This window comes from Neolamprologus brichardi, chromosome 7 (assembly GCF_056152115.1).
Source record: "Neolamprologus brichardi isolate AB-2024 chromosome 7, ASM5615211v1, whole genome shotgun sequence".
Classification (NCBI taxonomy): Eukaryota; Metazoa; Chordata; class Actinopteri; order Cichliformes; family Cichlidae; genus Neolamprologus; species Neolamprologus brichardi.
In genome coordinates, this window is record NC_142110.1 from 11,633,332 (window position 1) to 11,649,033 (window position 15,702).

The window sequence follows — 15,702 nt, forward strand, 5'->3', positions numbered from 1 at the left end:
GACAAGACATATGCTGTGAAAAGTCAGATCAAAAAAATGCAACGCATTTCCAAAACAGATTTCTGCACACAAGCGAGACAACGGCTGTATTTGTGTCCAGTTTCCTCACTAATAACGTTTTTAGTTTGAGAAATGAGTGTAGCTTACTGTAAAGAGGTAGTGTAACATAATGACACATGTGAATTGGTGTGAGTGACCACAGAGACAGAGCTGCAGAGCTACAGGACAGAAAGTCACTTTGCAGAGGGTTGCGTTACCATCGGAGTGATGTATGACCCAAAGTCCCATCTGAGGGCTCGTGTTACAAGGCTTATGCTGCACTACAGAGATAGCTTTCCGTATATGGAGACAGGGGCTACAGTAATGTATGGACCCCTGTTGTTGCCAAAGCTCTGACTCAGCTCGCTGACTCGTGGCTCTAACCCTGACCTCTGGCCCGATAACTAGACATTTCAGATATGCACTATGTTATTTCAGTTGTTACTAAAGCAGAAATGAATTTGTTATCTGTCACCTTGTTTACAGCAGTGTTGTTGCCTTTCTTATCTTGTGTTACCATGCTTGTTTCTAATGTTTTTTTCTACTATACATCTCTGCTGCAGTTCACTCAAGTGTTGTATTTATGTTGAAATATCAGCTATTTAGCACATGGACAGTTTACATACAAACATTCCTTTATAAGATCCACCTGGATCGATTATACACTGCTTACAGGGCTTAATGCAGAAGTATCTAGCAGTTTTACAGACAACACTGACAGTGGCTGTTATTATTATTGTTGATAGTACTTCTTTGCATTTATGTGAAGATTTTAAATGTATTTCAAAAAAAATATGTAAATACCCCTTTTACCACTAATAACCACTAATAATCACACAGCAACTACTGACTACAGCTTTTCATTGTAATGAGAATGCTAAAGTGCAAATTAAACCAAACTCTGTGTACAAATAAAAATGTTCTCCGTTGGCTGCTTTCTGTGTTTCCTCAGGTTACCTTCACAAAGAGGAAGTTTGGCTTGATGAAAAAGGCCTATGAGCTGAGCGTACTATGTGACTGTGAGATCGCCCTCATCATTTTCAACAGCTCTAACAAACTGTTCCAGTACGCCAGCACAGACATGGACAAAGTGTTGCTGAAATACACAGAGTACAACGAGCCCCACGAGAGCAGAACCAACTCTGACATTGTAGAGGTGAGCAAGCACCGCTTTCTTAATTTGCAATAAAAAACGTCTTTCACACCATGCCATTTTAACCTCACACTGAGCATGTAGTTTATCTTCCGTATTATTTGTTATACAAAACATATCCTCGGGTTTATGCAGGCTAAATTATTTTATTGCTTGGCTTCCACTTTAAAAGACGTATGTATTCTTTGATAACCATTGGCTTGGTTTGTAAGTGCTGTCAGGAACAAATAGCAGTTTCCTTCTAGTCACCATTCAGATAGGACACAGGAGGTCTGCACTCTCTGATAAGTTCAGCTTCTCGTAGGCCCATCAACTGACGTGGAAAACCTATCTCTGCACACTCATGCACACAGTAGCTGCCGACCACCATTGCTAACCTTGTTTCCCATAGATACTGTACCTGCAGGGCACAGCTCTCTGGCTACTCCTCAGTACACACAGTTAGCTTGCCCAATGCTGCAGTATTTTTTTCAGAGAAATACAGTGTTTAGTACATTCCATACAGCTTTATAAAACTCAACAAGCACTTGGGTTTCCTGGCAGCTCCTGCATGCCCAGCAACTAGCGGAAGAGTAAGCCACTTGTTATGCCAGCATACAAAACTGTCAGCCAAAAGCATAAAAGCCAAAGTAAATGAGAATAATTAGGGATACATCCTGTTCCAAACATCTTGCATTGGCACATGTGTGGTTTCTCAGCTTATTCAAGATCTGCTTTAAGAGGCCGGTATCTTCATTCTGACTAGATGAAAGCACACACAATGTATGTTAATGCCTATTGATGGAATCCACACTCTCAGTATGAAGTTGCCCATTAATCTTTATTGCTATTATTTGAAATAGACTTAGATGATAATTTTCTGCAGCAAGACACTTTTTAATAGACCATGCAAACTGCTACATCCCAATTCTCTGTTTTTACTGCCACCTGCCCACTAAAACATATAGCATTTTTATTACTCCTGCACTATTAAGAGACATTAAGAGTTTAAAATGGGCCAGAATGGATAGAAAAAAAAAAATCAAGAATGCCAGTTTAAAAAAGACTTTCACTTGGAGGAATTAGTGAAATTACATGCAGCATAAAGGAGTCAGCTGTGGCCCATTATCTTTTATTTATACTGCTGCTGCTTGTGAATTACCTGCTTGGCAGAGCTGCACAAGAGTGTTCTGGCATCCGTACACTCATGCAGTCACTCCTCCATCAGGGGCCCTCAGAGCAGAGCAAGGGCTCACCTGCATAAAAAATACATAAATACTTTCCTTACATAACAGTGACCATAGTTTTGCTTTTGCTGTGACTCTGGAGGCTGTCTTATTACAACGAAGACTTCCCGCAAACACCTTGCACTGAGAGTCATGGGATTTTTTTTCACCACGTATCAGCCGGGTCAATCCACACCACGCTCTATATCTGCGGTCTGCAGATGTATGTAGGATTATGTAATTGGAATGTAAATTTTTTGTTCTCCTGCTGATTTTCCCACCTAGTACTGCTGACTGACCCCATCAAGCTGCCCCGCTGTATAAAAGGCGAGAACAAGCCACCGTTGTCCCGGCTCACTCGGCCAGCGTCTTTGCAGTTTATAACAAATGCCCTTCTGCCTGCGAGCTGTGTGGTCAGGGTTCAGATGTGAAACAGAGCTGAAGTAACCAACCCAGTCCACTTAACAGCATCAACACACTGTCTCACTATTCATTCTTCAGAGAGCTGTGTGTGAGGAGCCTGATAATGTGTGGAGGCTATGACCCAATCATAGACTGTATATATACATGTAGAAGATAGTTCTAGCCACTGTGACGTCACCCATGAACTCCCGTTTTGATGTGCCAGTTTTAGCATTATGACTGTCATTGTTTTAATCATCATCATTAACCAGAAATGATCATATTTGATGGATTGCTAAGTTATTTGCTAATTCTAGCAAACGTACTAGAACTTACTAGAACTTCACTTAGCTTTCAACCAGGGGCGGATCTAGAGAAACTTTCTTAGAGTGGCATGGAAATCAGATGGGGTGGCAAAATCAAAGCCATTTCTTTACACATATGCATGTGTTACAATTTAAGCCACATGCCAACACAGTAGATCCGCCCCTGCATTTAACACAATTATCCACAACTGAGCCATGTTATTTGTTATGCAGTGGGGAGGCGTGTTTCGCTAACTAGCTACCTGGGTGGCTCTTACCTGTCAACAGCTCATAATACATACATTTAACAGTTTGTCATCCATCCATTTTCTTAACTGCTTGTTCATTTCTGGGTAGTGAGGGGGTGGGATCTATCTCAACTGTGATAGGGTGATGTAGAGGTTTCAGTCATAATGAAGGGGAAAATAAGCTTTTGAGGCCAAAACTGTGTTTATTTCCACTGTAAAAGTGGCCACTTCAGGAACTGCAGCTTTGTTTGCATTTCTGTGCTGGCTTTATTTTCCAGTCCCACAAGTTCCCGCTCGGATCTGACCATATTTTAAGAGAAAGCCTAATTTCGGCTGTTTTTTTGACCGTCTCTGCTGGTGAGCACTTTCCCAGCTTTTGTGCTTCACCACAGCTGTACAAATCCTTGTACACTATACAGAGGAGCTGATGCATTTATAATAATGGGAAGAATCCACCCCTTCCTCATTTATCTACTGAAATTGGCCTCACATGAGGGCACTTACACGGGACACTTATCTAAATTTTTAAATTGTGTTAAACAAGTCTTTGCTATAAAAACAGCTATGTGCTCATTTGTCCTGTTTTGGAGGAAAGAAAAATGCTCACCCACTTTTCATTGGTAAGACCTTTCCATGTGAGAAACCAAATCAAAGGTCACATTCTTGCTCAGTAGTACCATCTGTAGATAAAGGCTGGGCTGTGCAGTGTGGGAGAACAGTCTCCATGTTTTCCACAGATGGATGCATGCCTTGGCCACAGTTTGATAACCCAGTGGAGGGCTATGGACTTTGTCTCAAACTTGGCTCGCAGTCCAAAGCAGAGCAGTAGGCTCAGATTTTTCTACCCTGGTTGTGTGTGTGTGTGTGTGTGTGTTTTGGTAGTTCTTGTCTGCATGTGCTAACCTTACCGTCACTCCAGGCGAGGGTGAGCAGTGGTGTAAAATCTGTCGTTTTATGAATTCACCTGTGTGCATCAAACCAACCTTTCACCGCTTTTACTATTAAAGACAGGTGGGTGTTTTTATACAAGCTACTGTTTTAATTTGTTAAATAAATAATTTTGCCAGAATCACATGGCCTGAGTGACTACCAGCAATGTCTCTTACTGTAAATAAAGACGACTTATTTAGCATGTTGTCTCAGCGTATTCTCATGCATTAGGGTTATTCAATGTAACAGTGGACTAAGTAGGGTATTCCTGAATGAAGTTTCCATGGTGTTGTTTCTATTGTGTTACTTATTGAATTCTGTTTATTCCACAAATGAAAATGCTGCCGTTAGTCATTAGATTAATCTAATAATATTTAGTCTTACTCTCGTCTCCGCTTGTGGAGCTAATGAGATTTGTGCTCTGCTATAACCTCACGCTGTGTTTCTGCACACAGAAAGATCCCTGTGTCTCTCCAGGAGAAACCTTGAAATAAGATATTAACTTCACAGGCATAATTTGGCATCAATCTGTCCCCTATTTAAGCAATTCGATGCAATTAAGGTATATGGTATAGGTTAGCATTAATCAGGTTTGTAGGCACATGGAATAAACATTAATTGACACTTAATTCTAATCTCATGAAATCAAGGTTGTGAATAGACTATAATCAAATTTCAGGAAATGCACTTGGAGTGAAATACCGATACCTTTTAAATACCCGGAGAGTGCTATATGCAAAGAAGTGACTTTTTAGCGCTCCTTTTCATGTCTTTTACCCTGATGGTTTCTGAGAATAAACAGCGTGAGATCATTCATAGGGAAATTCTGCTTATCTTACTCATAATAAAGAGAGGTGGCCATTGTTATTGTGACTCGGGGAGAAAGGGACAATTCCTTCTGTATTTATGAACGAGCAGTCCCCCCCGTCTCACAAGACCAGTACAGTGAGAGGAAATGAGCACAGAATTATCAGGTAATTTCCATTAGGCTTTATTTCATGATCACTATGAACTTTTGTCATAAACTGAGCTGTATTAATAAGGTATGTAAATGTTGACCATTACTGAATGTCACACATTGTGTGCTGTAGATTTCGCGACGACAAAAGCTACGCATGCATTTATCACAATTCAAGGTTTAATTTCTCCTCATGTCCCTCATTCTGCGTGTTACACTTTAAATGATGGAGACGATCATTGCATTAAGTGATGAGCTGTGCCTCGCAAGTGTTTTTTTTCTTTCTGTGATTTACAGCTCAAAGCAAAATAAATATTATTACCAGTTATAGAATGAATCCCTTGAAAAGCTTTGGGCTGAATGGGCACCGGGAGTTTCAGACAGGAGATATTTATGTTCGTCAATCAAAGGCTGAGCAGTGATTAAGGCTCATTTCTATCCTAATGAATGCAAATTGGCACATCTGCTATGGTGGTCTAGCTGTCCAGACTCTTCAATTAGCATGATTGATCAATTATCCTCCTGCTGGTGGCTCATTGGAAATGGAGGCTGGGGAATGGGCCGGGGGTGTATGGATGGGGGGGATTAAGGAAGGGAGATGGAAGAACAGAGAAAAAAAACAAGCAGAAAACTGTCTTAAGCCTCCACTCAGTGAATGTGATTTCTTATTTATTACTTTATGAGAGTGGAGAAATAGCGGAGAGTCGTTTTACTCAAAGAAGGCTCCTTTTTTTACAGACATTTCTAAAAAATGAACGCTTCAAACTACACTTAAAAAAGCTGTGATTTTTATCTTTGAACGACTTCTGACTTTTTGACGGAATAAATAATTTCCAAAGAGCTGATTAGAGATCAGAGAGATCAGATCAGGTGCTCAGATTAAAATTGAAAAAATATATTACTTTAGCAAATGTGTTAACAAAGTCAGGCTGTGGCTCCGGCTTTGTTTAATACTTTATTTGTTTTACATGGGGAAAAAAAGCCCAACACAAATTGCATTTGAATTTGTTCTCACCCTTCATCACCAGAATTACTGATCAAATATTTATGAGAGAAAAGAGCTTTAGCCTTGCAAATATTTAATAGATCAGCACTCAGTCAACTCTGAAGTCTGTCTAGGATATTGTGCTGCGCAGATTATTTGTGTTGGTTTTAACAGCAAGAACAAATACTTGAATATCAGAGTGAATTGGTGAAACTGCTCCAAGTACCAGAGGCAGCTTGTCCTGAGCGTGTATTTATAATTGTGCTTTAAATTGCTATTAGTGCTACATGATTTACTCAAGATGATGTCTTGCCAATTATGTGTCGTGTAGATTGCTGCTGAGCAACATGCACTGTTGAAAGTGCACGTTTTTATATCTTGACGTATTAATTTCAAAAGGAATCTTAATTTATAAAAGTAAAGCCTCACATCTCAGAAAATAGCAGTAAAGTGTGGTATACTTGATTTAGAGTTAACAGGTGAGTACATACTGCACACAACTCTGACAGAAGCTTCACGTTTATAGAGAGACCTTGAAATGTTAGTTAACAGTAGATTGAAATTTATATTTCATGCTTCTGCACTGGCGGCAGTCGTGGTAGGATTAGCTCACCTGGAGTTAAGGATGAAAATTTTTAATTTTAGTGGTGAAAGGTCAAGGTCTCTGACCTCATGTCGATCCCAGTCTTGCAAATAATTAGAATCGATCACCTGGAAGTATTTTATCACATCTAGCACAAAAATCCACTTGGACTCAGACATGAACTGATTAGAAATAGCAGTTCAAGGTCAAGGACAGTTTTAACCTCACTAAACACATTTATGGTCATAATTTAAAGTGCTCCTATTATGCTAATTTCTGTTTCTGCACTTTTATTCGAGATTTACATCATTCCTTATTCCTGATTTACCCTCTAGTGGGCCTTGGTGCAGCCCCTTAATTCATCCTTGGTCTGAAACAAGCTCAATTAAGCCAACTTCCAAGTGACTGGCCGTCTTGTGCAAGCAGACTATATTAAGGCCATCACCTATCTTTGATGTCAATTAGAGCTAAGAGTTAAAAAAAAAATCCCTTTGAAAAACCAAGCATTTAGAGCGGTCTGAGCACACGATTTCTGACACGTGTAATTGAAATCTTTTGAACACAAATTGAAAAGATTAAAAGTCAGCTTTACTGCAACAGCATGAATTTCTTTGCAACTTCTGCTGCAACTTGGCTGGTTAGTGGAGACAATAGAGAGATAAAAATTCTAGTTTCTTCAGGAATGTCATAGTGTGACAGAAATGTGGTGGTGTGATTTTTATGTCACAGTGTTTTAAAAAAAACAACAACACATTAATATAAATTTCTTTTTAGACATCCAAAAGTTTTATATCCAAACATATTTTAAGGGCAATAAAATGATTATTTATTTCTATTCATGCTTTTTCTTTAGCCCTACGATACTTGCTTGCTTCTTTATCTCTCAGGTATTATCTCATAGGCTACAAAATGTGTTTGGTGGATACTGCAGTTATTGCACTGTTCATTCATTGGTCACTTAAGTAATATAGTAATAGGTATGTGCTGCCCACACACGTACACATTATGAAAGTTATTCATACCGATGAAAAAGAGTCTTTTTCACAACACGTTAACACACATAGCATACTTTTCTGTTTGGAAAATGAGAGAATTTCTCCAGGTTAGAAAAACAGGTTGTGGTATTTTGAATGGTATATGGTCAGTTTTGAAATTGTAACATAAGTCATTCAAGTTCAGCTACACAGATATATTTACTTAACTGAAATTTAGAATTGGGGAGAATTGAATTAGTGTAGAATTTTATTTTCAACAACGCAATGTTTGTGCTAAGTGTCGGGTGGCTATATTAAGTGAACAGATAGCCACTCAGTAATACTAGTTACTGAACAGATGCATGATTAGGTGTTGAGTTTTAATTGTTGTTTGGATAATTACTTGTACCTGACACCAGTCAAAGTTTTTATGCATGTTTGAAGATTTTTCATTGTCTTGGTTTTATTTCGTTTTTTTGTTTTTTTTTTTAGTTTGCTGTTAAGTGTTTCTATATTCTGCTGTCATGAAAAACATAAAGACATAGCATTCATTTATTAGTTTTCCCTTTTGCTCTCTCTGTAAGTTGGTAGTATCCATACTTTTCTGGTGTGTTTACAGTAATGTGTATACATTAATATATGATATATTATGATGATATATAATATATGATATTTCAAATATATATATATGATATGTCGGTGAAAATGTTTTGATTTTGACAGAATTTCCCTGTTGTCTGAAAAGAGGCAAAACAAGCACAAGTTGCTGTGTTCTCTGCAATGAGCGCTATTTAAAGGAATAAATAAATAGACCGGTTTAATGACTTCATTCTCAGTTCTCTGCAAAGCTCAATATCTGCCTCAGCCCTTCACCAGTATCTTTCTACTTTACCCTTTATCTGCACCATCATCATCCTTTTTGGTGTTTCGCCACAGACCTCACAGCAGCAGTGATGAGATATCCCTTTTAAGCTAAATCAAATGTCATTGCTGTTGACATAGATTTATTGGGTTGATGTTGATTTTCCAGGGCTTTTCAATATATGTGAAATTTTCAGCCAGCCCATTTTTAATATTACAGAAAAAAAATACATGTAGTTTGGGGCTTCTATGACTTATTGAAGTGATATTAAAATTATTTTTTATACTTAATAACTGTAGGTCACATACAATACTGCAGACCAACCTAAATATGATGTTATTGTGTTTTGGAAGTTTTTGTTTTGAGTTAATAGAAGTTTTCGGTGATACTGCATTGTAATAATGAAAATTTATTTATTTTTTTCGTTTTTATTTTAGTGTCTTCTCCTTGTTGCCACATAAATATGAAACCTGTCAGTCAGTCTGTTGTCTCTGGAGAGGTTGATAATGTTGATAATGTAGCAACAAAGGCAGCCATTAATTAGTATTTCTGAAATCCCATTATCGCCTCTTCATTTGGCGTACATATAAACAAACAGTGTTGTTAAGATGATGCACTTCTTCCTGTCTGTGTGCACAGACTGGTTTTTTTTTTTTTTGGGGGGGGTTGTATCTGAGGGCAGACATTTAACCTTTGGGCCTGTGTTTCCGGCCAGGTCGGCTCTACAGTTAATTTTTGTTGAGTGTCAGAGCCAACATACTAACTGTTATATACATACAAGATAAGAAGTTATTTTCAGATTAGTGCAGTGGGATGAAATAAAAATAAACTCACACATTTTATAGTAAAAGCGGACGATTTATTTTGGACTACTAGAATACTTCTGATACATTTATAGTTCCAACAGAGGTTGTAAATTTTATAGCCTCAGAGAGTCTACAGTATATTTAGAGTAGAGATGTGCCCCAATGTGGGGCAAAGTGTAAAAGTAAACTCTATCTAAATAAGTACTTAGCTTATGCCACTTGATGTCTTCATATCTCTCACGAAGGAGTCTGATGAGAGTTTTCTGAAAGGTCTTCTCGTGCCACAGCGAGCAGTATTAATGGTTCTGTTGCGAGCAACACGCTGTGTTTCAGAAGTGCCACTTTTTATAGGACAAGGACTCCTTTTCCTCTGGGCTTTTAGCGAAAAAAGGTCAGCGGTCTTCTTTTGTAGTTTTCTAAGTGTAATAAAACAGATGTTACAATGCTCATGCAGATATATGGCTAAGCTATAGGTGACTCTCTAACACGTGTACTCTGCTGTGGAACTGATACTTTAAGTAGTTGTTACCTAACAGCATCTTGAAATGTAGTTTGATTATTGGGTAACCAGCAGTATCCCTTTTCTGTAGTTGTCTTTTGAATTGCTGACTGGCTTTACTCCATAATCAAGCACTGTTTTTCTGTGCATTTTAAATCCATCATGTACTACGTCTCATTGTTTTATTATGACTCGGCTGTGTGTGTATGCGATTCCTGTTACCAGGTTACTGCTAAGAGACTTTTGCTTTTGGCACATGTCGTGCCTCATTGACGTCAGAGCTCTTTTTCCACCCTCTCAACTATGTCGCATATGTGTCATTTCAAACGGAGGGTCTTTTAGTAAGCATCTAATGAAAAGAGATACAACAACAACAACAACAACAAGGACCACAAGACACTGTCTTATTCTAAACAGTACTTTCCAGTGAGCTTACTAGGACTCAAGGGTTTCAAGTGTGTTCAACTGAACACACTTCAGTTAACTAAGGAGAGAGTTATATTTTTATACTTTATTAATTTCCTTGTTAAAAGTTGTTTTTATCTGATTTTTGTGAAAAAGTAGCGTCACCACAAATGTCTTTTTTATTTTGCTAGGAAAACGAAAAATAGGTGTAAAGTTTATTGAAACATGTTCAAACATACATGAGCCGTATATAAGGCAAAAACAGAGCTGTTAAATCACCTGTTTCTTCAGGACAAGACTTTCAGATACGTTTCATCTATTGTGGATAGTTCTTTAGGCCTGTTATGTCTTCTGATGTCCTCCACATCTCCAGTTTCCTCAGATATTTGGGAATAACTGTGTTCTCGTTGGCATTTTTTAAAAATAGATTTAATAAAATAATATTTTTGCATTAGGCTGCTAGTAACAAAGTGCCTAAAAATACAAAATATATGTAATATAAAATTTATTTTTTGTTTAGTTTTTTGTTATGTGTAGGCACAAAGTGGTTCAACCCTTTAATTAAATGTCTTTTTTTATGCTTGACTGCCTCATTGGTCAGTTTTAAGTGGTTTAACAAAGAGAAGTGCATTCTTGTGAAAATGCTGAGTTATAAGGACTGGACTGAAAATTAGTCAGTACGCAGCAGATACCCAAAGAAGAACTTTTAAAGACCTTCAGAAAGCCTAGATAACTATTGATGGACATGTTTTTTGGCACCAGTGCTTAGATGGTATTTTTTTAAACTTGTTAGATCGATTGTTAAGAAATAGATTACATTATTATGCATTTTGACTTTGTTTGGCTTTTTTCTTGCACCTAGCATCAAAGCACCCCAACCTGTCTTTGCTTTCTGTGAATTGGTCTTTTAAAGTCACTGCAGAGGCATAGATGCCCTTGGAATTTATTCACCAGAAATGAACTTAGATTTCTTTGTCATCAGACATTTTATTTCTTCTGTTCAACGTAATGGACATGATTTCTTGCAACATTTTATTCTCATGTATTTACTCTAAAAAATGTTTCCTTCTGTACCTGTTATTTAGCAGGAAATTGTTGTCCTCCCCCCCCCCCCCCCCTTTTTTTTTTTAGTTTTAATTGATCTTTATATCATTGGTGGTGTCATGATTTTACTTTACTATATATTTCATAGCAAATAACACAGATTCTGTGTGCCATAGTGCCTCAAAACTGAGCTCAAACCACATACCTGTCATCAACTGTGGCATGAACCACATGAAATAGGTCATACACTAAGCTGGCCTAATTTGGTTTGATCTAGTTACAGATCAACAGCGATACTAGTTATGATAAAGATTAGTAGAACCTCAAGCCATCGACTCCACCCTCGATGTTCTTCAGTGACCTTGCTTTCGTTCAAAACAGCTTCTGTGAGTTAGTTCGTGCAACAATCACTTTGCCCTTGTGCCCCCCTCCTCCTATTGTGCATGCTGTGCAGCCAACCCCTCCTGCCCAGGGGCGAGGACAGAGCAAAGCCTGCTGGGATGGGGGGGGGGGGTTAGCTGGCACAGTGCCACCTTCCCCCCCGACTGCCCGGCCTGACTGGGAGCAAAGAGGGAGGCTGCTGTGTCTCAGATTGATGAGGACAGGTCTGTGGTCTGGGTATAGAGTGTTGCAGAACAGACGTCCTGCTGGCACATCCTGCCCTCTCTGCCGCACGCCCCCCAGCCCTTCGTACTCGCCTTATCGGAACTCCTAATTGTCCTTATGAATATTTTAGAGGCGAGCAGGAATGGGAGTTCAGGGTTGGGGGTATGGTTTCAATGGCTCTGACAGCTAATGATCCACTCAATGACCAGAGAAAGCGGGAGATGAAGCGCCTGAGATTGAAATGGTTTGAAGGATTTTGTGTTTGTTAGAGTTTGTTCAGTTTTTATGTGTGCCACTACTTTCACGTGGGCACAGGGTGCTTGTTCTCATTCTTTTTAATCTGTAGATAATGATGACATTGGTTTGCCTTTATCCTCAATTTGTAGTTTAATTCCCTCTTGTCTATACTGAAAATATGCAGTCCACTGATTGAGACTGTTCTCTCTGACTCTGGCAGCTAATAGCTTTGTCACATCAGTCATTCACTACAGTCTCAGAGCAGAAAGCTCTGAAGGGACTGCTCACTGCACAGCAATTACTCCTCATTCAGTAAAATCAATGGACTATATTAAATTGGGAATCTAGTCAACCAAATGCAGGTAATCATTTGCAGTAAAATATAAGAGGTTTGCCTGATGTCTATCTGTCTGTCACAATTTTATTTAACAAGCATTGCCACTTTCGACTTATGGTCCACCGACTTTGAGGCCTTAGTTCATTGTTGTCTTCCATTGTCACTACTTTCAGGTGGGATTGAATCTCACTATTTATGTTGTTTTTCTAACAGCTGCAAGAGAACAATGTCAAAATGTAATGTAGGCAGTCAAGTTGCCCCCTCCTGTTCGCTTTTCCTGTCCACTGAGTAACTAGACAATGGACTGTGCTAAAGGAAGGACATGAATCCAGTCTCATATCCTGATATCACTCCACTCTGTAATGTTTAATGGTCATGAGATTAAACAAGATATGTCTGGGAATTACAGAGGACTCCTTATCTAGAATCTCCTTGCTCTAGTCTCACAGTATGCGGTAGGAAATGGAGAAAAATGGATTCCTAGTAACCCAGTGCTGGACAGTTTCAAACATCGGCTAAAGACCGACCTGAGGAAGTGTTTATTCCCCTTGAGTGAAGACTACAGCACCACCAGAGAGGAAAGGGAACATGGCGGCACTGAAAGATTGTTAAGATGTTATATAAGAGCAGAAATATCCCTTAGTAGATAAAAGCCTTCCTATAAGCCACCTCCCCATGCTGATTTCCTAGTACGTTAACACTCAAAGAAGCCCTTTGATAAGCACATTAGATGGAACGGCCTGGACACAATAGTGATGTCATGAGGATTAGCACGCTACCTTGCTTAGTGTAGCGGCGGACACAAGGGCTAATTCACAGCACTGCAGGGCAAGCGGGCCAAGATACCCGGCTGGAATGAGGTGAGGGGAGGCCGCAGGCACGGCAACCCGTTAAAATATGGCTTTTAACGGGGAGGCTTGAACAAACACTACGTGAATTAAACATTCATGATGTACTCCAGTTTATAACTACAGACTGTCTTTCCACAGAGGGCCTTGAATTGGAGCTGTGGTAAACCAGTCATAGGTCAGGTGGTGCTCTTCCAATAGTGAAAGCTACTGTAAGTATAGCCTTTTGCCGTGATTCAGGCACAACAGAAGAGACTGCAGAAACAGCCTCTTCATGCCCTCCTTTCAGCCATCCCCCCCACAGTTTTGAAGTTTAGCTTTTATACCTAACCACTATCTTTCTCCTTTCACCCTCCCTTCTATTCATGTACAGTAGAGTACAGTACATGAATAAGTTAAGTGCAGAAAGCTCTCTTGACACAAGAGAGGGAGAACATCAGAAAGAAATGGTTTTCCAAGACTCACAGCAGCAGAGTAAATTGCTTGGACCCATCTCACTAAAAGTACTTCTCAAGAAACAGGTGATGTAGGTGGCTTATGCAATAGTTTGGGATTTATTTTTAACCCGTTGAATGTGAAAATCCTGCTTAAAAGTAAACCTAGGAGGCAGAATTGAGCATAGTGATGTAAACTGATGATCTGTCATGCCTAATGACACGCAGAAACTGTTCAAAGTTCACTTATTTTAGTAGCAGTCCGTGTCATAGTGCAGAATTGAATCAAAAAGAGAATTTATATTGATATCATATCAAAATGGAACGCAAGGTGAGATCTAACTGCTCTGCTGCTTCCTGTGCTGAACATACAGTGCAAACCTGAGGAGGCAATTACTGCGCTGAATGCTTCCCATGGTAACAACTAGGTTATTAGTCAGGGCTCAGACGGAAATGACGGATAAACGTTTTCTTCAAGACAAGGAAGCTTCAAGGCCTCCTGCAATAGAAAATATTTTTTAAGAGAAGTATGACAAAAGCAAACTGATGGACACACTTACTATAGATGCACTCTCAGACAATAGGGCCCAGTAGGTTTTGTCATCAGCCACTCAGCCTCATTTTTATTTCAAGAGCCAAATTTCTATCAATACAGGTTTGGACCACTGTGAGAAAATAGCAGCTGGCCTTGTTCCCACTCATCTTTGTGAGCCTCTCAGGGCCTCGTGAATAGATTACACAAGTTCCCTTGTCTATAGCCTTTGTAACCTTCTCCCGCAACAAACAGGCCGTATCTTTCATCAGACATGCTACTGAAAATCCCAGCCTCAGCTGTATTCACGTCCAGCCAACTATACTTTCCAAAAAGTACGAATCCCAAAGCTTGATTCAACATTTGAGAGACATTTTAAAGCTGCTTTTAACAAGCTGTTCATAATGCGGAAAAGAGAAAGTGGGTTTTTTGCTTCCTAATCATGTATTTTCTTCCTTTTCTGTGTCAGAACCCTGTAGCGTCTTACACTGGCATGTAAGAACTAAGTTGGTCTGTGGTTGGGGGGCCTTCAGGGATACATGTGGTCCCTGCTATGGCTATGTCTCCGTGAGTGTGCCTCTGATTGGCTGGCATGGGGAGCCAGGTCTTGACAGGTGTTTGGAAGAGGAGCACCTGTTTGGCCATGTGCTCATTTAGTGATCCGTTTACTGAGAGCTGTAGGCGGTGTCTGTGGGGGGGCACCCGAAAACATGCCAAGTAATTTAAAAAAAGAATTACAGCCATGCTTTACTTGCACTTCAATGTTGTATTCATTAGAACAGTACAGAGATGAACTGTTGCACAACACGACACCTTCTAGTACATCTCTTTGAAGATAATATGTATTGTAGTGACTCGTGTCATGCATCATAAAACACATCTGAGTCCTGCCTGCCCTTGACTGCTATTTGGTTCTTGCTCGCCCACTCTGCTTCTGCTACCCCTCCCTAAAAGGCTTGGACTAGTGGGTGTGGTGTACTGAAGGTTGGCCAGGCTTGTTGTGAAAGTGGAGCAACCCTGCCCATCTCGCACAGCCGTGCCCGACCAATCCGACCAAGATATTCCCATAATGAGCAGGTTGGAACTTAAATTAGCAGGTTGAGATCAGATCTTTGGCTCACTGGTGGAGAAAGTGCATAGCTTAACCCCAGTAAACACAGGCCTTTCAGGACACTAACTAAAGGGGGTTGCGTTCAGTAAACAGGAAATGAACCAGCAAGGCGTTTTCTTAGAATGAGAAGAATGCCTCCACTCTGCACCACACCAAACAGTAATGCATCTGTGGTACAGTGCTGGTCATTCATTATCCA

At 39.6% G+C, this 15,702-nt stretch overlaps 1 protein-coding gene across 6 annotated transcripts in view; it reads left to right on the top strand.

The window, feature by feature from the left end:
• Positions 1–15,702, top strand: part of mef2aa (myocyte enhancer factor 2aa) — a 63,349-nt gene that overhangs the window by 27,862 nt on the left and 19,785 nt on the right. For all 6 annotated transcript variants that reach the window (XM_035907103.2, XM_035907105.2, XM_006789381.3 and 3 more), the window contains one exon: positions 992–1,195. In XM_035907103.2, coding sequence (XP_035762996.1) covers positions 992–1,195 — 204 coding nt within the window. The remainder of the gene's footprint in view (positions 1–991; positions 1,196–15,702) is intronic.